The 21,706-nt window shown below is 53.7% G+C and overlaps 1 protein-coding gene across 1 annotated transcript in view; it reads left to right on the forward strand.

The window, feature by feature from the left end:
* Window positions 223–21,706, forward strand: part of VSTM2L (V-set and transmembrane domain containing 2 like) — a 38,557-nt gene continuing 17,073 nt past the window's right edge. Inside the window, exon 1 of the mRNA XM_018057847.1 lies at window positions 223–563. Coding sequence (XP_017913336.1) covers window positions 443–563 — 121 coding nt within the window. The 5' untranslated portion in view covers window positions 223–442. The remainder of the gene's footprint in view (window positions 564–21,706) is intronic.

The following is a 21,706-nucleotide window of genomic DNA, read 5'->3' on the forward strand; positions in this document are numbered from 1 at the left end:
CCCATCTCGCCCCGACTTGCGCTCTCGGGCCGGGAGAAGTTGCGGGTACCGCTTTAAAAATCCCAGCCTGGGCAAAACTTTGATGATAAATCAAGCGGCAGATCCCTCCGCCGCCGCCGCCTCCTCCTCTGGGCGGGCGGGGGGAGCGCGGGAGGGAGGGGGTGCGGCGGCAGCGGCGCCGAGCGGAGTGGCCTTCCGCGGAAGGGAAGAGTCCCGCAGTCGGAGGCGGCCGGCTGGGCGTGCGCTCGCTTCCCGCAGCCGGGGCTGGGCCGGAGCCGGGCGGGGGCCGGAACCGGGGCCCGACCGGGTTCTGCGGGCGAAGGGGCAGCAGCCGCAGCCGGGCAGCCAGGCCGCACCGGGCAGGGGCCGGAGGGCGCGAGGTCTGCGGTCTTCTGAGCCCCGATGTGAGGCGGCGGCGCCCCCTCCGGCCCGAGCGCGCACCATGGGGGCCCCGCTCGCCGTGGCGCTGGGCGCCCTCCACTACCTGGCACTTTTCCTGCAACTCGGCGGCGCCACGCGGCCCGCCGGCCACGCGCCCTGGGACAATCACATCTCCGGCCACGGTGAGTTGGGTCGCCGCCCCCGCGGACTTCCCCACCAAACCCCACCCTGGGCAGCGCGGCTCCGACTTGGCCGTCCCCGGACTCGAGCCCGCGGCGCCGGTGGCGGGAGTCCGAGGGGGGCGCCCCCTGCCGGGTCTGCGGACCGGCCCTGGCTTGCTGGCCACTCCTGCGGACGAGGATGCACCCCGGGTGGCACCCCCATGCCACTCTCGCGGAGGGCTCCTTTCCCACCCTCTACACTCACGCGGATACATACACCTTCACGACCAGCCACGGACACACAGCCACACTCGCTGCTTTCTCACACAACTCCTACCCTCATACATCTCCAGACACCGGATCGCCCTCACTTCTGTGCCCACTACACACACAGCAGGCGCGGCCGGAGGGCTCACACCCTGCCAGCTGGCACCCCAGAGCACAACTCTTGCCTGCCCGCCTTCCTGCAGACACAGTGGCAAAATACACACACTTGTGAACACACTTTTCTCACCCACACATCTCTGCCCATCTGCCTTTCCCCTTTGTGGGTTTAACCCTGTAGCTGTCCTTGTCCCTTCCCTCTCCACCTGCCCCACTGGGAAAGGTCTTGGGGGACAGACGAACCCCGCTTCTTGAGAACTGGTAGCCTGGGCTGCAGCCACCCCATCAGGTGGGTGGCATCTTGGCTTGGTGGGAGCCCCTTGAAGACGCTGGAATAGTTGGCATTGCTGCTTCCAGGCGGAGGCGTGGAAGGGAAAGAGGGAAGCCTGGAGCTTTTGTCTGCCTCTAGGGGTGGTCAGGAAGCCCCCTGCCATCCTCCTGTAGGGTCCCCTCTCATCCTCATCTTTGACCCCGGAAGACTGAAAGATGGGACCTCTCAACTCAGCCACCCTGGGAGCTGGGGAGCAAGTGAGCATTCCCAGCACTGGCTGCCAGAGTGTCAGAAGCTCCTTCCAGCCCCAGAGGAGCCCAAGTTGGCGGCAGAGTTGGATTGTCTGAGGCCGGCAGCTGCAGGGGCTCCCCCTGCCTCGGTGAGGTGGACTCCTTCCTGTATGAGGACCAGGGCACAGATGAAAATGGAGACGCCTCATCCATCCATCTCTTCCCTACAAGGGTTTCCAAGCTGGCCAGGGAGGCTGCAGCACCCATGCTGGGCAATGTATGCCCAGGACTGGGGACAGGTTTGCACAAAGGGCAGAGAACTGGGTGATTTCTTCTGATGGAAAAGAGTAAGGGCTGTGGTGGTAAGAGATCAGAGAAGGCTTTACTGGGGCGTGACATGTGAGTTGGAATTGCTTGGGAGAGTAAGCCCTTCTCAGGGTCTCTGCTTTTGAGGAACTATGACTCCCTACACCCTTCTTCCTGACCAGGTTAAATAGTTCTTATCCCTCATCTAATTTCTACCGACCTGGCTGGAGCAGTGCTAAAATAGGGGAAGGGTTATTTTGATCTTTAGTATACAGATGGGAAAACCAAGGCTCAGAGGTAAAGGGACTCGCCCAAGGTCACACAGTGAGTGAGTGGTTGCACCGAGACTGGCCCCAGAGTCTGTCGGGCAAAGACAGCGCTTTTTCCAGGACATTTATCTCCCTGTCAGGCTCCCTCCCATTCAAGGGAAACTAGGGATTCCTCCTCCCGCTCCCCTCCTGGCTCTGCTCAGATCCTTGGCACGGTTGGAACTCACACTAGGAGAATGTTCCAAGGAAGGGCTTTCCTGAATTTTTGGTCCCGAGAGATACAAGGAGTGGGGCTCTGAGGTTTACCATCATCCCATCCCTGGGCTGTGGGTGCCACTCTGTCATTCCTGAGGCCCTGAGGTGGCCCCCTCATCGGCAAGCAGGGTTCTCCTCTGTGTGGCAGTCTCCGCCTGCCCCCTGGTGCCAGGCGTGCTTAGGGCACAGCTCTGCCCCCCTGGCTGTAGTGCCCCCACTGCACCCTGGGGAGGTCCAGCAAGGGCCCAGAAGAGGGGTTGGGTAGGAAGGACACAGCACTGGCTGCAGGGGAGCCTGGCTTCTCTTGCTGACCCACCGTGCAGTTCTGGGCAAGTGAGTCACCCCTCTAGGGCTCTTTCTGTCCTTCAAGAAGCGAGGAGGCTGGACCGCTCTGCAGGGTCCAGACTGCTGCCCAACACTACCAGGTTCAAAGTCACCAAGTGGTTGATGCCAAGGAGCCCCCACCGTTGCCCCTCTGCCGGGCCAGACGCCTAACACCACAGGAAGGGCTCAGAGCCACTCACTTAATCACAAAAAGAAACTGTTATTAATGATAGTGAGACGCGGCGGATAAGTGGGTCATGTCTAATAAGCCGTTTGTGTTCAGGAGGAGAATACCAATTTGATAAAAGCTGTGTGTGCTGAAAAAGCCCAGAAATTGCTGTTTAGCAGATTGGAGCCTGATCGTTCCATTATTCCTGGGCTCTGCGTGTCCTCAGCTGATTCAGGAAATGTGGCTGGCTTAGGGAGGTGTCTCTGTGCCTCGGGTGGGGGTGGGAGGCTGGAAGAGGGGGCTCCCGGGGAGGAGTCCACTGACCCCAACCGCTTGGTGGCTGCTCTCCAGCTCAGTTCCAGCCCAGCCCAGCCCAGCCACCAGGCTAATGCCTTCCACCTGCTCGCCCCGGGGCTTGTCACAGGGAAAGCCCATGGTCAGATGGGTACGCAAGGACATCGGTCTCACTTCCCACCTCCTGGCTGCCTCCACTCAGCCCACTTCGCAGAGGAGTGTTTAAAGGCATGAGGAGTGATGGGGAGGGGGTGGTACCTGTCTTTTAGGGAGACATTGGGAAACAGGAGGCAAGGAAGGTGATTGTCAGTATCTATGCTGAGTAGGTATTCAGTGAATGGCAGCTAATTTGATTTTTTCTGATCAGATAGGGTTAGCTCATTGCCCTGAGCACAGTGCAGGTGGGAGGAAAGGGAGCTGACATTTATGAACTTCCTACTGTGTGGTAGGTGCTTCCAAACCTCTGACCAGTGTTTACTCACTAAGGCTGACATCCAACATGGGAGGAAACAAAGGTTAGAGAGGGCCAGTGACTTGCTCAAGGTCACTGAGTCTGTACAGAGAGCTGGGAAGGCGAGCCTACAATGAAAGTGTGTCTGGCAGTTCCAAACCTGCCTCCTCCAGCACAGCTGTGAGGCAGGCTTGGCCAGTCGTGTGATGGAACTCCTTCCCCTGCTCATCCCTACCCCAGGGACTCCCTTCCAGCTCCCCGGACAACTGGGAAAGCAGTGGGTTCCACCAAGAGGAACTAGCAGCTCAGAAAGGTGATGAGATCTTGCTGAGGCCATGTGCAAGTTAGAAGCAGGAAGCTGGATTAGACTTCTTCTCCAGGACTCTTCCTAGATTTTATTCACAGTAGGGGTCTGGAAGGCAGGATCTTTTTAATTTTTTTGGCCACACCACACACAGGATCTTAGTTCTCTGACCAGGGATCAAACCCATGTCCCCTACAGGGAAAGCACAGAGTCCTAACCGCTCGACCACCAGAGAAGTCCCCAGGAGGCAGGATCTTTAATGAGGATCTTTGTGGATCTCCTGCATTGCTAGCACCCAGGGAGTTTGTTACAATGCAGATCCATTGGCCAAAATGATTGTTGGGAGGACCCTGGAATCTGCATTTTAATAAGCTCCCCAGGCCCAGAGTCTTGGAGTCACTGCCTTAAGTATTCACCCAACCTGATGAGACTTGTACGGATGGGAAATTGCCTGGTGCAGGGGGCTGCTGGATTGCCAGCGAGGAAGAGGTCCCGACTGGAATGGGCATGTGGACCTTCAGAGGAGCCCAGAAAGCCCTTCACTGCAGCAAACGTCCATCCTCCCGCCCTCGCCCTGCCACACACACACACACACACACACACTCACACACCCCTAGGCCAGCACCTTCAATTATTAATACACCCCAATGCAGACAAGGATCCTGGCTTGGCCGGGCCTTTGTCCATTGAGTGATTCCCTGTCCTGAGGTTTTCTCTGTTGCCAGGAGGGTGCAGCAGGATGCTGCGGGAGGGGGTGGGGGCTGCCAGGCCATTTGGCAAACAGCCCATGCACTGAAAAATGACCCTGGCTTTCTTGCGTTCCTTCCCGAACTGTTGGTATCTCCCCATCAATAAGCTGGCTAGTTTGGTGGTTGGGAGATGGAGAAAATTGAGTGCTGTCTTCCGAAGGTTATGATGTTAAAAATGTGTTCACCGTTGTCTCGGGTGTTGGTGATTATTCTATCAATTACGCCCGTAAACACTCGCCCTGGGCTGAGGGTTTCCCGGCCTCCTGTGGGGAATTGGCCCTCACAAGCAGTTTTCCCCAAGTCCTTCACACCAATTGCTTTTGACACTTTGCCTATCAGCGGCTCCCTCAGCCTTTTCCCCAAGCAAGGGAAGCCGCAGGCGGCCAGCAGGACTGGGAATTCAACTCGCTGCCACCATGACAGCAGGCGTGTTGGGGGAAGTCTCTTGGTGACAAGTAAGTGGGCAGGGTCTGGGGTGCAGGGAGAGTGATCCTTGCCAATCACCAGGGCAGGAGATGGAGCATGTGAAATAAATGAATCACTGAGGCTCAGGCCAAGCCAGCAGGGCCTTTGGGACCATCTTCTACCCATTTCACAAAGGGGAAAACCAAGGCCTTGGGTAAGAGAGTGTGCGCCCAGATTGCCTGGGAGGTTAGTGCTTGGCTTTGGGGATCACCTGACCCACCTCTGTACAAAAGGAGAGTGAGAGGACTTCCCTGGTGGTCCAGAGGTTAAGATTCTGAGCTCCCAGTGCAGAGGGCCTGAGTTCAGTCCCTGGTCAGGGAACTAGATCCCGCTTGCTGCAACCAAGAGTTTGTATGCCACAGTCAAGGGTTCGCATGCCACAACTCAGACCTGGCACAGCCAAATAAATAAATATTTTTTAAAAAACAGAGAGTGAGAATTATATGGAAGCAAACATATATTGTCATGTTAGGGTTTTAAACGGCATTGTCTCATTTGATCCTCATAAGAATCCTAAGGGGAGGGGACTTCCCCTGGCCTGATTGTATTCATGAGGAACCTGAGATTCTATGAGGTTAAAAGGGCTTGCCCACGGTCACTCACCTAGCAAGTATTGGAGCCCAGATGGGGCCCACGTTTGCAATGCTCTTGTGTCCCAGAGAGGAGGGAGAGGCCCTTGGCCCCGTGATGATGACCTCTACATTCCACACCCGAGCTGTGCAGCGGTGAACCTGGCCACCCCCAGACCAGAACCTGCCTTGGTGACTTTCTAGCTTCTGTCTTAGGCTGAGAAAATCAGATGGGTAAGGAGAGTGGACACGTGGTGTGAACAGTGACATCGGCGCCCTTGGGAGAGGTAGGTGTCAGAAAGAAGGGAAAGGGGACGTGAAGCAAGCCTACCTCCTTGTGCTTGGCCATGACCTTGGACTTTAGGGACTGAACCAGCTGTTGAGGGCGTTATGGAAAGGGTGTCTCAGCCCCAAGGGAGTTTGGGCCAGCTGGGCGCATGGGGACTGGCATCTGGGCCCTCACCACCCCCACTGTAATGACCAGGGCTCCACGGTGGGAGCGGGTCAGAGTCCCTCATGTCCTGGTGCCCACCACAATGCCCAGCCCAGGGAGATGGTAGGGAGTGACGGAGTGGGTGGCAAGGAGGATAAGGTAGAAGTCTAAGGTCTGAATTTAAACTTCTGTTCATACCAAGTCAGTGTCATTTTAAACATTCATGTAATTTTAATTTCATAAGAAATCCATGTTATTAGTAGAAAAATCACAAAACCCGAACCCCCTCCTTATCCTTACTGACCACGACGTGGGCATCTGGGGTGAGTAAGGCTGATTCCCTCTTGCAGTGGATAGACCCCTAGGCCCAGCCCCTTGGGGTGCATGTGAGATGCTTCAGCCCTGAGGATAATGGGGTCCCAGGATGTAGCCTCTTCTCCCAGCCCCCAGTGAGATTCTTCCAATGGAAAAGGGGGCCATGGTCTTGCTAGGGGGATAAATCCACTCCTTTACCAGCTGATGACCCCAGAATCGCTCTGATACCTGCTGCTGTGAAGAAGGGGGGGGGGTGGGCAGAGGGGCTGCTGCTGCTCCAGGTCCCCCTGGCCCCGTTCACTGCTGTGTCCCCTCCCCCTCCTCGAAGCCAGCGGAGGGCTCAGCTCCACCATCCCCTTCTTCAAGAAGACCCCTCTCGGCAAGCTTGGGTCCTACCTGAGAGATGGTTTTAGGCAGAACACAGACAAACCTCTTACATTTTAATAGTTATGCATTTATTTTAATGTGGATTGGAAAAATATAACCAGCACATCAAAACTGCGATTTCACAGATATGATTGCTTAGAATGAGCCTAACAGCGATATTAAAACATAGTTCGTTTATAGAAAAGCAGGATGGACGTAATGGTACAGGTGGTACACAGACGCATTCATGAGTGTGGGTCACCATACTTGGGAGGTGCTGGCCTGCAGGCCACCCCCTCGCACCTCATACTCCTATTCCTCACACTGGGAACTGCTGGCCTAACAGGGGCTGTGAGATCATTCATTCATTCCTTCCTTCATTCAACAAATATCTCAATAATTGAGAACCTACCATGGAGCAGGCTCTTTTAGCCACTGGGGACATACCAGTGAAGAAGACAGACAGGGCTCTTGCTCAGACAACTGAACTTGTAAAATATATGTAAAAGTAAATTGTGATGAGTTAAGGAGCAGGAATGATGTTCAGCCTGGAGAAGGGCACTCCCTCCTGGGGCAGTGAAGTTACTAAGAGTGAGCTCCCCATCACAGGAGGTATGCAAGCTGGACCAGTTATTAGCTGGGGGTATCACAGAGGAGAAGCCTGCCTTCTTTCCCAAATGAGCAGAGACAGGTGAAGTGGGCAGAAGACAGTGGGTGTGAGCAGTTTAGTGATGGGGCTGGGACAAGGGCTGAGTTGGGCAAGGCTCGTAACATTAAGGAGGCCTGGTCCCACACTGGGGACACGGTGGGGGTGGGGGCCTTCACTCCTCCCAGTGTTAAGAGGTTGGGGTAGAGATTCCTTGATCAGTCCTGCTCCCACTTAAAATGCCAGAATTGGGGCAGGGAGTCAAACCTGGGTTTTTATCCACCCTCCCCCTGCTCGAGCTTCTGGGTGGCTTGGCAGGTCCTTGCCCCTCTCTGGGCCTCATTTTCTCACCTGAACAGTGCCGAGTTCTCCAAAGCTCTAAGCATCTGGAACACCGCCGTCTGTATCCTCCCAAGTGCTGTCCTTTGTCCTCCCATCAACAGGTGAGGATGGAGCCGATGGTGGCCTGGCATTCCATCTGGCACCTGGCGCTTAGCTCTCAGTGGCCTTCCGGGCTCTGAACCAAAACACCAGCCAGGGCTCACAGGGGATTTTCTCTGTGCCTGCCCCTTCCCCACCTCCTCTCATCCAGTCCTCGCCTGTTCTGTGTAGAGGGCATTCCCATTTTACAGACAGGACACTGAGGCTTGCGGGGGTGGGCGGTGATGCGACTTGCCTGAGGACATGCAGATGTTAGATGGCTGAGCCAGGCCTGAGCCCAGCTTGCAGCTCTTAACCCACTCAATCTGTCCTCTGCTGGTTGCCAAACCAGCTGGGCTTGTGGGCTGGTGTTTTGTTCCACAGCGTGCCCTGGATTCATGGGATTCTCTCAAGGTCCGTGATGCCAAAAGGCTGAGAAGGCCCAGTCTGGCTGAAAGAGCCCAGGGCTGAGAGTCTAGGGTTCTGGATCCAAGTCTGGCATCATCAGTGGGGAGCGGTGGGAGTAGGGTCATGCCTGCCTGGATTTTATGGGGGCTACTGTTTTTGTCTGAGCCTGAGTCTGGAGTGAATGCTTGAGTATTTGTTCACGTGTGGCTGGAGGAGCTGTGGCAGTGGGGAGGAAGGGGCTTGGATGGTCCTTTATCAGACTGGCCTAAGGGGCCAGGCAGGTACCCTCTGCCTTTGCATCAGGTCCGGCCTCCCCAGCCCCCTCCAGGCAGGTGCCCTTGGGACGTGAGGTGTGGAGGCTCTGGGAGCATCTGGAAGGTTAGAGCCAGGAGGGGGCCCTCGCTCAGAGCTATCAATTAGGGGGCTGGCAGTGCCCATCGGTGCCACATGCCCACCTGCTTCTCTTCCTCCGAATCTCTTTCTGTGGGTTTGTCTCTTTCAATCTCTATCTCCGTCTTTCGACCACTCTCCATCTTTCTTTGTCCCTTTTCCTGTGTCTGCTCCATCTGCTTCCTCCCTCTTCTCATCTCTCCCACCTCAGTCTGCCCTTTCCCTCTGTCTCTCTGTACACACACACACACACTCCTCTCTTCAGGTGACATCTCAGGCTTACACGTGCACGGATTCTGTGTATCACAATGACACCCACACAGAGCAGGCACCCAGGAAATGCCGGTTGAATGAACGAAATGAATAAACGAGTGAATGGCCACACGGGGAAGCCACTGGGGCACTGGGCCTCGTCTAGACTAATGGTCCCTAATTTTTTGGAGGTCACGATCCTCTTGAGAATTGGACTGGTTGATGAAAACTGGGTTGTTTCCTCAGAAAAATGCCTCATTGTTTGGTCCAGTGTCAGGGGGCTTGTTGAGGGCCCCCAAAGCCCACTTGTGGTCCTCGGGGGAAGCAGCCTTCCTGTCACGGGGCAGGGGGTGGGGGGTGACTGAGGTTCCAGGCTGGCCCCAGGATGCAGGGCTGGCGTGATGCAGAGCCAGGCTCTGGAGTCCTTCTCCTACCCCTGGGGACTGTTCTGTGTTGTGACCTGAGGTGTCCTCGGAAGAAGCTTCACTCCCTTTCCCCGGCAGGTCGTTGGTGAGTGTCCGCGGGGGTGAGTTTAGGGAGGCATAATGGAGGTCATTCAACCAAAGGTGAGAGCCCCAGAAACAGGGCAGGTGTGCCACAGAGGAGGGAGGTCTCGGGATGGGGGGTTCCCAGTGAGAGTGGTTGCTGTGTCCTGGTGCAGTCAGGGAAGACCTCCTGGGGGCCGTGGGCACCTTCTCTGCCTGTGTCCAGGGACCGTCGGGGCTGAGAGGAGGCTCTGGTGGCCGGCAGGGAGCCCTGCCCAACTGTCTGGGTCTGGCAGGGGCTTCATTTGGAGGGGCCTGCGGGCATACCCGGAAAAGCAGGCTGTGGCTGGAGGTGCTGAGACTAGGCTGGGGAGGGTTGGTTTTGATTCCCAGGGCAGGGGCAGGCCTGGAGGATCTCTGAGTGGTGAAGGCACAGGGCGTCGCTGGCCCTGCAGGTTGAAGTGGGGGCCTTAAATAGGCCTTGGAGGCTGGAGGGGCCAATGGAGGAGGAGAGGCTGTTTATGGCGAGAGGGGCTGAGTTTCTGGGCTCATAGGATGCGGGGGCTGATTTTTAAGTGCCCATGGATTGTTGGGAATTTGGGCTTGAAAGGAGACGGGAGCTGGATGTCTGGTGTGTGTGTACATGTGTGTGTAGAAGTATGCTGGCTTCCTTTCTTGAACACACGAGCTCCTTCCTCCTCAGAACCTTTTCCCCAGTGATCTTCTCCCTTTGGCAGGCTTTCTTCCTTCCCCTCCTGCCTTGCGGTTCTCTGCTTCACAGAGAGGCCCATAACTTCCTGTCAGAGCCCGTCATGGTCACCCCAGCAGGCACCCCAGACGGAGGAAATGGTGGGGCGAGGGGTGGTGGTGGGGAGCTTAGAGAGATGTCCGGGGCCTCACACCGAGTTCAAAGCGAGGGATCAGAGCCCCAAACTTTGTTTCCCTGATCCTGGCATGTTAAGGGCGTCTCTTGGGCTAAGGGGAATCTTAACTGCACCCCGCATTTCTCAGAAACCTCAGGCTTGGTTCCCGGCTGAGGGCAGGGAGGGAGAAAGCAGGCAGTAGGGTGTCTGTTTTGCTTTGTGAGGTTTTAAAAAAATCATTTCCGACCTTAGAGGCGGCAGCAATTACAGCTGGCTCGCTGGGGAGCTGTTTGCCGCCTGTCATCGGCCCCAGGAAAGGGTCCCTAATGGAGGCCCGGCGGCCAGAGCGCACAGTAGTGGAAAGTGCTCAAAACAAAGGCGCTGATGGTCTCGGGCAGGCAGATGAGAGGGAGGGGTGGACAGGCTGGCTGATGGTGGGGCTCTGGGGGCAGGAGCCCCGGGACTCATCAGCTGGTCTCCTCGTGTCCCCCAGACTCCGCAGCAGTGATCACAGAACTCCACGTAGGCACTGGGTGCCCCCAACCCCATCCCAGCTCTGCTGCTTTCTATTAAATCCCCTCCCAGGCAGCGAGAACAGTAAGTACAAAGGCCCTGGGGTAGGGCAGAACCCTTTCAGCTAGGGCTTATTTGCTCCTAGAATAGTCATTGGGCTTAAAACCCTTCTAGGTGAGGGGAAAGGAGGTAGGAGCCTTTGGGAGGCGGGGCTGGAGCAAGACCCCCGACTCCCAGAGAATCAGCATGAATAGCAGCAGCCAGACATTTACAGGTATGTGTGATCCCCTCGAGTCCCCACAATACCCATTTTACAGATGAGGAAACTGGGCAGAGTTTGGCTGACCTCTGGGAAGTACACTTGGGTTTCAAATCCAGGTCAGCTTGACTCCAGAGCCCACGTGTTTACTGCTGCAGTCTTGAATTTCTCAGACACAGTTGGGCAGGAGTAGCAGGGACTGGGGTGAGGGCAGGAACTGGGTCCCAAGGGGAGCTGAGTTTGACTGGGCCAGCCCCGGCAGAGAGGGGGTGGAGGAGGGGGCAGCATAGCCACTCTGCTCTCTGCCCCTACCTTCTGGGCATCCCCAGAAGCTCTGCTCTGAAGCGTCCCTGGGCATGCTGCCTCAGTTTCTCTCCTCCTATTGATCTCTGCACCTTACTTTCAGGTGCCCCCATCTCTGCCGCTCTCTTGCTCTGCCCTGCCTGGTCCTGGCCTCTCTCGCTCCACTCTGGGTGCTTCCAGACTTTTTTCCCCCTTCTTGGTGGATCTGGGGAAGCTTCTCTCTGGGGCCCTGGGGTTACCTCTCATTCTATGGCTGATGCAGCCTCCCTGTGCTTCCTCCATCCACACCCCCTGCAATCTGTGACAAGCATTAAGGATGGGTACGCACCTGGACTTTGAGCTCAGACACTCGGGCCCAAATCCTGGCCCCTCCTCCCCCGCCAACCTCTCTGAGCCTCACTAGCCATCAGTGCAGTGGGTGGCTCACCCCACCAGCTTTGCAGGATGTGCAGGTGAGCATGGAAAGAAATGGTACCTGCACAGCCATCAGCCTTCATCCCATCCCTGACTCCCTGCATGTCCCCGCACTTGGTTTCTCCCTCTCAAGCCCTTTCATCCCCTGTGGCCTAGATGTGTGGGAAGAGGAGGCGGGAATTCCACTGGGGAAACCTGCTCAACTTCCACAATCCTGCAAGTGCCCGAACATTTCCACTCTCCTCAAATCTCCCCAGATTTGTAATTCCATGGCTGTCTCCTTCAATATGCGCTGGTGGCCTTGGGAGGCACCCTGCCCCCAGCCTGCCAGCCCTGCTGTGTGGGGGCTGCCTGGCAGGTGACCTGGGCAAGTCCCCACCCTCTCTGTGCTTCAGTTTCTTCATCGGACAGTGGCTGCGTCCCAGGTTGTGCTATGGATTCTGTGAGATATTTCATTAAAGAAACAACTCTATAAAAAGGAATGAAATCTGATAGTATGCTACAATATGGACAAACCTCAAAAACATTATGCTGAGTGAAAAAAGCATGTCCCCAAAGACCACGTATTCTATTATTCCATTTATGTGAAATACCCAGAATAGGCAAATCCATAGAGACAGAAGGCAGATTGGTGGTTGCCAGGGCCTGGGGGGAAGGGGAGTGACTGCTCAGTGGGAGGATGAAAATGCTGTGGGACTAAATAGACATGGTGGTCTCACAACTTGGTGACTGTACTCAATGCCCTTGACGTGTACACTTTAAAATGGTTAATTTTATGTTATGTGAATTTCACTTCAGTTACCGCTAAATAAATAAATAAATAAAAAGGAAACATTTTTATAAGCACATACTTGGAGTCAGACACTCACTTTATAAAAACGCTAATGGATTTAATCCTTACAACAAGGGCATAGATGTAAACAACAGCTGATTCCTTTTGCTGTATAGCAGAAACTAACCACATCAGCAACTACAAGAAAAATTAATTTTAAAAAATCCTTACATCAGCCTCTGAAGTGGTTGTTATTATTATCCCCATTTTACAGATGGGGAAACCGAGGCACATTGTTAGCAGTCTGAATTGTTATTGGGTGGGCAATCAGCTGGGGCTGGGCAGGGACCCCACTTAGGTCAATGTACTAGTGTGTCCCTAAAAGTCAGCAGTGAGTGGATGAGGCCCTACGGTGTCCAGAACACCAAAACAGACTTTTCACCTGCACAGTTCATGTAATCCTCAAAATAAGCCTTTAACCAATGACACACGTGGGAACCAAAGCCCAGAGAAGTGAAGCTACTTACATAGTGTCACACAGCAAGAAAGAGTGGAGCCATATCTTAGGGAGGGGGGCTGGTGTGGCAATAATACAGGCTCTGGAGTTTCCTGGAACTTGGGTTCACGTCCTCGCCCTACCATTTACTGGATCTGTGCTTTGTGATACACAGTCCTCTGTCCCCGAGTGTTAGATTATTTTACCTGTGAAAAACCGTAAGATTGTTGTGAGGATTATGGATCATGCCCTGCACTGGGCTTGGACTCATGAAAAGGGGTCTGTTGTATGGATGAAAAGGCATCTACATCTGTAAATCCTGGACTTCACCTGCCCCCAGTCCCTCTTTTTCCTCTGGGTCCTCTGCCCCTTTTGCCAACACATCAGCCCTCCAGTGCGCAGAGCATGGTCTGAAGAGCCTGAGGCTACAAAGATGAAGGCAGCCTCCGATTGGATGGGATGGAGGTCCTTGACAAGGGGTTCGCCTCATGCTGGAGAGTAAACAGCTCCCCACCAAGGGCAACATTTCTTTGATGTCTCCTGTTTCATCCAAAATGCATGAGTTCTGTGTTCCATGCCATAATATATTCATGTTTATTTTAATACAAAAGTAACGTTCCCATTTGTGGGGGCAGCGGAGGGGTGGGAAGGAAACTGATGCCTCAGAAAGTCACTTCCGAAGCCCCAGTACAGCCAGAAGGGAGCCCTCCATTCATTTCTTTGGTCATTCATTCCACGAGCACGCATTCAGTCCTCCTCGTTCCTGAAATTGATGTTAGTCCTCCCCACATGCAAGACACAGGGAACGTTCTGGCAAATCAGACAAGATGCTGCGCTGTATAGGTGAGTGGGAAAGCTTTCAGGTCTATGGGCCAGAGCGAGCAAGGTCTCGGAGGTGCCAACTAAAGATGAATCGTGGGACTGGGCCAGTGGCCAAGACAGCCAGAGCTGGTGACAGTGGTGGAGGTGGCTGCCCACTGATGGGCACACGTCAGCTGGGCCTGCATCCCAAGCCCTTCTGATCAAGAAGGAAGTCTCTTCCCTATGCCGCTCCGAATTTAACACCCATCTCTCACCCGTCTCCCCTGTTAATGAGAGGAGACGGGGACAGAGGCTCGTAGCCTTCAGCAGGCAACCTTCTCTGGCTAGAATTTACGAACGCTGTTTGGTTTTCATAGTGCTTATTTTTACTGTTACCCTCTCTTTATGGCAAGTGATGCTGATTTTCCGTTTATGGCAGTAATAAAAGTCTCCTTTTAAGTGGAATTTATTTAAGTAAAAAAGAGACAGTTGCTTTGAAAATAAATATTAAGTAAATAATAGTGCAGGTGGTATAGGGAACCTGCAGAAATGGTAAAGTGGACCCCAAAAGGTTGGACTTGCAGAACTCTCTTTCCTATGCCCTTTCTGGCCCCTGAGCACCCTGGCTATGCAAATCCCATCAATGTTCAAGTCCAATCCTATCCCCGCTTCCCTCCCAGAAGCCTTTCCTCTCCAAGGACGTGCACCTCCATCCAGAGCCTCTGCACACACCTTGTGTGCCACACGTCTCTGCAGGGCCCTAGGATCCCTGGCTCTGTGAATGGTGCACACCCTGAGCAACCGTACATGCCGATCCAGGCTCAGTCCCAGCTCTAGTTACCCAGTCCCAACAATAGTTACTGGTCTGTGTGTTTGTAGCTCCTGCAGAATGTGTGCCCCTTGAGGATCAGGGCCTGGCCTGAGCATCTTGGGAAGCCCAGCATAGGGACTGGCCCAGAGGAGGCATCCATGAAAGCTGATCTCTCATTTCTTCTGCAGGGAGGACTTGAGTCCCTACCACATGCCCAGGCCCGCATCATCCCAAGAAGGCACATTCAGTTCCTCAAACTTTTGTACAAAATGCACTCCTTGTCACTTCTTTTAATTATTATTGTTAATTTCTTTGGTTGCGGCAAGTCTCAGTTGCAGCATTAAGGATCTTTTCATTGATGCCTGTGAGATCTAGTCCCTGAGCAAGGAGGAGCATAAACTCTTAGCCACTGGACTACCAGCGAAGTACCCTCCTCTTCACTTCTTGAGAAGAGGACACCTGTCCACTCCAAGATGAAAGAGCCTCTGTGACCTCGATCCCTCTTGCTGCAGGCCACCCGCCCGAGGTGGGGGGCTGACCAGGATGAAACGGAACCCTTGGGTGCCCCCCCACCCCAGGCCCATCCCAGAGCAGACACCTCACACCCATCCCTGCCAGGCTTCTTATTCCCTGGAGGCTTTTTCATCCACTTCTTTAGGTTTTCCTCTTATGGACATTTTATATCCCCTGATTTCAGGAGCTCCGTGAGAGTCTCGTGTGAGATGGAGCTTCCCAAACAACATTCCCTCTGCAGTCCTTTTCCGTGTTCTGCCTCCCAGTGGGGAGTTCAGGAGGCTGTGGGCTTTTCTGACCCCATGTCACACGCCCTTTCAGCCCCAGCGCTCTACTGAGCTGGTCACCAAGCAGGCTTTCTGGAAATGGCCCCCAGTGACTCTCACTTTCTAGAGCTGCAAGAGGACAGTGGGTGAGAGAGGACACAGATTTGGGTTGGGAAATTGCACAGTGAGCCTTGGGATTGAAATCTGACTTTGCATCCTTAGGTGTGGAGCCTGGGTAGCTCCCTGTGTGAACGGGGGCTGATAATAAATAGCATCAAGTAGCTCAGTCAGTAAAGTATCTGCCTGCAATGTGGGAGACTTGGGTTCAGTTCCTGGGTCAGGAAGTTCCCCTGGAGAAAGAAATGGCAACCCACTCTAGTATTCTTGCCTGGAGAATCCCATGGACAGAAGAGCCTGACAGGCGGGATCGCAAGAGTCGGACACAACTTAATGCTATCTTTCTTTCTTTCCTTTTTCTCTGGGAGGATGAAGTGGGGTCCTGTTTACAGTGTCTGCCACATAGAGGGGTTCCCTTCAACACCAGGGCAGGGGACTGTCCCCAATGGCCCCCAGGTTATCTGAGCCTCAGTTTCCCCACTTGTAATAAAGAGACAGTGACCCCTTGCCCAGCAGGTCGCTGTGAGGATTATTGGGAACATGCATCTAAACTTTCTGGCTCCTAGTGGGCCTCCAGTCAGAAGGTCACTCCACAAGGTTGATGGTCCTTGGGCCTCAAGGGCAGGCTAGCTGAGGGCCCTTCTTGGAGCTTCAGCCTTTCATTATTGGCCTGTTCACTCTTGGTCACATTTCACATGACAACTTGCTGCATCATCACGGTGAGCCTCCAGCTTGCCTGTCAATTTTCTGGGAAGCCCCTTGGCTGGACCCAGTGGGCCAGACTGGGCTTGGGCATTGGTGGTCGTGAGGGCCAGTGGGAGGAAGGGTGGGTCTGGAGGGGCCTGACTCAGGACCTCCCTGGTTGCCTGTGTCCATACATCTGCGCTCGTGGGTGCTATCCCGCCAAACACTAATCTGGCACATAGTAGATGCCCAGTAAATGTTGGGTGGGTGAATGATGGGATGAATGAATGGATGGATGATGTCTACGTCTCATTTTTTTCTTTCAAGTTTCTAACTTAAGTCTCTTAAGTTTTTGTCTAACCTTCCTTTCTCACTTCATTCAGCACATGCCCAGCAGTGCCGCCTGCGTGCCTCCTCTATCCTGGGCAATACGGAGCCCTGCCCTGGGGAAGCTTCCAGTCTGGGGGAGACGCAGACACCCTGATTAATACCTGCCATATAACACAGGCCAGTGGGGCAGCAAATGGAGGACTTAGAGACCATCGGGAGCATCAAGGAGGGCTTCTGCCTAGCCCAAGGAGAAAGAGCGTCTCCAGGCAGAGGGCCAGTTTTGAGCAGGGATTCCAGGAACCATGCAAGGTTGGGCCCCGAGGGAGATACGCACACATGGCCCAAAGGCAGGAGGGGCTGAACTGGGTTCTGGGAGGGGCCAGAGCTAGAGGCTTCTGGGTGCTCAACCTGGGAGTCTGACTTTGACCCTGAGAGCTGGCAGTTTCTCAATGGGGCATCCCAAGCATGAGTACCTTTGGGAGCTCCCTGCTCATCCTCCAGGGCAAGGAGGATGGGATCCTTTCTTGGTCTTTCACTGGAGCTGCTGCATATGTTCTGTGTGAGAGCAGAGTGTTCACTGAACACCTACTATGTGTCTGGCATCGTTCTAGCTGGCAGGGTGCAGCAGTCAACAAAACAGACCAAAATCTCCTGCCTTTGAGGGGCTTACACCCTGGGTAGAAGAGGGACAGTACATGAGAGACGCTAAGTGAGAATATAATATATTAGTAAGCAGTAAGGAAAAATATGAGGGAGAAGAGGCCAGGGACAATACAAGAGGTGACATCTGAGCAAAGACGAAAGAAGTGAGAGGCCCCCATGGATACGGGGGCAGGGGAGTCTTCTAGACACAAGCGCAGGGAAATTTTTGTTGATGAAAACCATTGTGGCAGAGCTGGGAAGCCACAGGAGGTGGTAGGGCTTTTTTAAAAACAATTGTAAAATAGTCATAATGTAAAATTTACCATTTCAACTATTTCTAAGTGTACAGTTCAGTGGCATCAAATATATTCAGATTACTGTGACCACCACCACTATCCACTTACGTAAATGTTTCATCATCCCAAAGTGAAACTATAGCCATTAAACAGTGACGCCCCAGCCTACCTCCCCCAGCTCCAACAGCCACCATTCTGCTTTCTATGAGTCTGACTACTCTAGAAATTTCATGGAAGTGGGATCATACAGTATTTGTCTTCTTGTGACTGGCTTATTTCACTTAGCCTACTGTCCTCAGGGTTCTTCCTTGTTGGAGCAGATGTCAGAATCTCCTCTTTTAAGACTATAATATTCCATTGTATGGAGGGACCACATCCTGCTTATCCATTCATCACTGGAGGTTTTAAGCAAGTAGGACTCGATTTTTCCCTGCAGAAGATTGGATCTGGGACAGAGATGACCTCAGGACCCCAGGGGCCGCACTGGTTCTCTCTGCTCTGCCCTCTTCGTGTCTCTTTAGCTCCAGCTCTGCCTTGGTTCCCCTGACAAGCAGCTGCCCCTGCCACCAGTCTCCCCGGGGGAGTACTAGCTCCAGCAAAGATTGATGGGTGGGCTGGGGACCAGTCCCTGCAGGCTTCCTGGAAGAGGCAGCCTTAGTCCAGAAACCTGAAGACTGGAAAGGCAGAGAGGGTTGTGCAGAGGGAGACCTGGGGCTGGACCAGAGTGTCTGGGATGAGGAACCTGAGCTCAGAGATGGAGGGACATGGGGACTGGGCTAGGGTTGCCTGGGTCAACACGCCTCCTTGGGACCTGCATGAATCCCCCTGGCTTGGCAGGGATGGATGTTGGAAGGAGAGTACAGAACTGATGGATGAGGGGTGTCATGGTCCAGGTGTGAGTGAAATACAGATGTTGCCTCCACTGCCTAATCTGATGAAGCTACAAGGAAGCATCTTTAAACATCTTCCTGGAGATGGTAGGATTTTGAGCTAGAAACTGAGAGAAGGGAGTGCTTTTTCTTAAGCACCTACTATGTGCCAGGCATGAGGCGTATGTTGCCTTGTGCAACCCTCTCTTTATCCTCTCATTCTTCCCTTTTTTCAGCTAAAGAAATGGAAGCTCAGAGAGGTAAAGGGGCTTGTCCAGGTTGAACAGATAGGGACTCAAGGAAACAGGATTCAGATCCATGCCAGAGGCCAAGTGATAGATGTCTGTACTGAACCAGGGAGTGAAAGGTTAGGAAGGAGGTCACAGTCCCACTCCTTAAGGGCGGATGAGACCTTCCAAATCATCTCCTGCCTTTTCCAGAAGCCAAACTCGGTGACTCCTGCTGTAGCCACAAGCTGTTTCCTGCCGATGATGCCCGATAACCAGGCCTGGGGTTAATTAATACATCGCTCCCCCAATTAAAAGCAGAAAGGAAGGAGATGTTGCATTCAATCAAGCCCCTTTCTCCTCCTGCTGAATCCTAATTTGTGGACAGCGGTTTTAATTGTCTTCCCAGGGAGCCCAGCCCTGCTCAGGGCCCTGGGGCTGGAGAGGACAATCCTATCCTTCTCAAACACCTATGATTATACCAGGCTCCCTGGCTGGGAGGAGTTACCAGAACAGGGAGGGGTGGGAGTAAGTCAAAGAGGAAAGAGGATTTGAATGTCCCAAACTCAGCAAGGATGCTGAGGTAGGGGAGGGGTCTGAGAGGCTAGAGGGAAGGAGGTGGTGGGGTGAGGGGACTGGGAAGAGGGTTATAGGAGCATGGTCTAGAAGTTATGGGCTGCCACTCCTGAGTCCTCTAGAGCTGGGTTCATACATAACCACTGACTCTGGGGCCTTGGGCAAGTCACTTAACCCTTCTGAGCCTCAGTTTCCCCATCTGAAAAATGGGGATGATAATGATCGCACCTCCCCTGTAGCATCCTGATGGGAGCATGAGAAAAGGTGTGTAAAGAGCTTGGCAGCGGGCCTTGTTAGAGACGATGATCTCTAACAAATATGGAATACTAACAAGCACTCTATATTTGTCAGAGATCATCATCATCATCATCAAAATTAAGGTGGATCACCTTCTGGTCTCTGGTGCTGATGCTGAGTCCTCATCACAGAATTAGCAGAGGGAGCAAGAACCTCTTGACAACTGGAGCCGCCCACCTTCAGTGGAGGCAGGAGGAGCTGAGCTCCCTGTCTCTGGAGGTGTGCAAATGGGACACAGAAGTGTGGAATCTGGTGGCTGAACTTGACCTGATAATTCAGACCAAATTCTGATGGGAGCTGATAGACTCCCAGGGTCTTGGTCACGCCTGCTGGTCAGACCCTAAGTTCAAAATCCAGCTCTGTATATATCTTGGACAAATAATGTCACCTTTCTGAGCCTCACTTTCCTCATCTGTCAAATGGGAGTGAATGGATTAGAAACTGTTAGAGACAATGTCAGCATCATGCTGGTAGATGCTCCTTAAAAGGGGTGATTATTATTATTATTATTATTTAAACAAAGCTCTGTGGGTTTCCCCTCCTCCCTCCTGGGTGCACACTATCCTTCTCCACCTCTGCTTATTGGTATTCACCCCTCCTTCAGGGCACAGCTGAAGGGCCAGGTCACCTCCTCTTCCCCCAAGTGGAAGGGACCCCTCCGCTTCCCAGTGCTCAGGGCCTGGCTCCCTTGGGTTTGTCTGAGCTGGTGGGGGTCTCAGACTGTGAGGACTAACCCTGTTGTATAGAGGAGCAAACCGAGGCTCAGAGAGGGGGAGAATTTTCCCAAGGTCACGCAGCAAGGCTGATGGCAGAAATGGGCTCAGTCCCTTCTCCCTGGCTCCAAGTCCTGGCACTCACCTGCATGTGGCTTCTCCCTTCAGGGAGGGGGTTCTCTGGGGTGGGGCCCAAACAAACCCTCATGTTGCTGCTTCTGGAATATGGCGACTCAGTTACGCCATCAAACGCCTAGAGCCTCAGCCTCCCTACTTGTCCTGAGAATGCATTGCCCCCTTAATCAGGGAGGATGGAGCCAATGGGATCCTAAGGGGGCCTCCTTCAACCCACCCAACCATGTGCCTCCTGGCAGGGTCTGAGGGGATCAGCGAGAAAGAGAGCGAGGGACCAGAGCCCCCTGTGGAGAGGGAGAGCTGGTGGCCACAGCTACAGCCAACTCTCCTGGCTCCCAGGAGTTCTCAGAGCAGATTCTCCCTCCATCCTCTCAACCAGAGCTCAGGACTACCTGGCCCACCTGGGGCTGGTGAGGAGCAGCAGCTCCTCTGGGAAGCCTCCCTTGATTGCCTCAGTCTGGGTGAAATGCCTCCTCGGTACCAGCCTAGGCCTTTACACTCAGAATAAAACAGACTCCCCATAAGAAGGTGCTTCCTCAGGACTTTCCAGAACAAGGTTGGCCACTGGGGCTGTAAGAGTCTGACCACTCAAAAGAGTTTGAGTTCTGTGGGAAAGAGCACAGCCTTGGGAGTCAGACAGTGCGTGTGTGCACGTGTGCTAAGTCATGTCCGACTCCATGCAATCCCATGGACTGTAGCCCACCAGGCTCCTCTATCCATGGGATTCTCCAGGCAAGAATACTGGAGTGGGTTGCCAGGCCCTCCTCCAGGGAATCTTCCTGACCCAGGAACTGAACCCATGTCTTGCATCTCCTGCATTGGCAGGCAGGTTCCTTAACCACTAACATCATCTGAGAAGCCTGGCCTGGGTTCAAACCCAGGCTCCACTGTGTGACTTTGGAAGGGTTACTGCCCTATACTGGGCCTGGGCTGCCTCCTCTGAGTAGTGGGGAGCTGAGGCTGGCAGAGTCACCACCTGCCAGGATGCCTGCTGTACATGACAACTGACCACTGGGAAGGTGCCTGGCCTAAATTGAGATGTGTTGTAATCATGTAAAATACATGCTGGATTTCCAAGACTTAGCACAAAAAAGAATGTAAAATTTCTCATGAATAATTTTATACATGTTGAAATAATTTTTTGATATCTTGGGTCAAATAAAATAAATGATTAAAATTAATTTCATTTCTTAAAAAAAAATTTTTTTTTTGGTTACTTTAAAAACATGGCACAGGTAATTGAAAATTTCCTGTGTCTTGGTGCGGGGCTCGCATTCTGTGTCTGTTGGACAGCGCCCTCTAGAGGACGATTACTGGGATCCGCGTTGGGGAGAGGGGCTGTTGTGCTTGGGGGGAGAGGGCCTGACCTTGCCCACCCCTGGCTGCTGAGTAGCCCTGGGCCAGACTTCTGCATCAATAAGAAGAGCTGGTGGACCAAGGTCAGGGTTTTCAGTAAGTTGGGGGGAGGGGGGGGGCTGTGGGCAGGGGGAGGCTGAGTGAAGGCAGATGGAG

The sequence above is a fragment of the Capra hircus genome, chromosome 13 (assembly GCF_001704415.2).
Source record: "Capra hircus breed San Clemente chromosome 13, ASM170441v1, whole genome shotgun sequence".
Lineage (NCBI taxonomy): Eukaryota > Metazoa > Chordata > Mammalia > Artiodactyla > Bovidae > Capra > Capra hircus.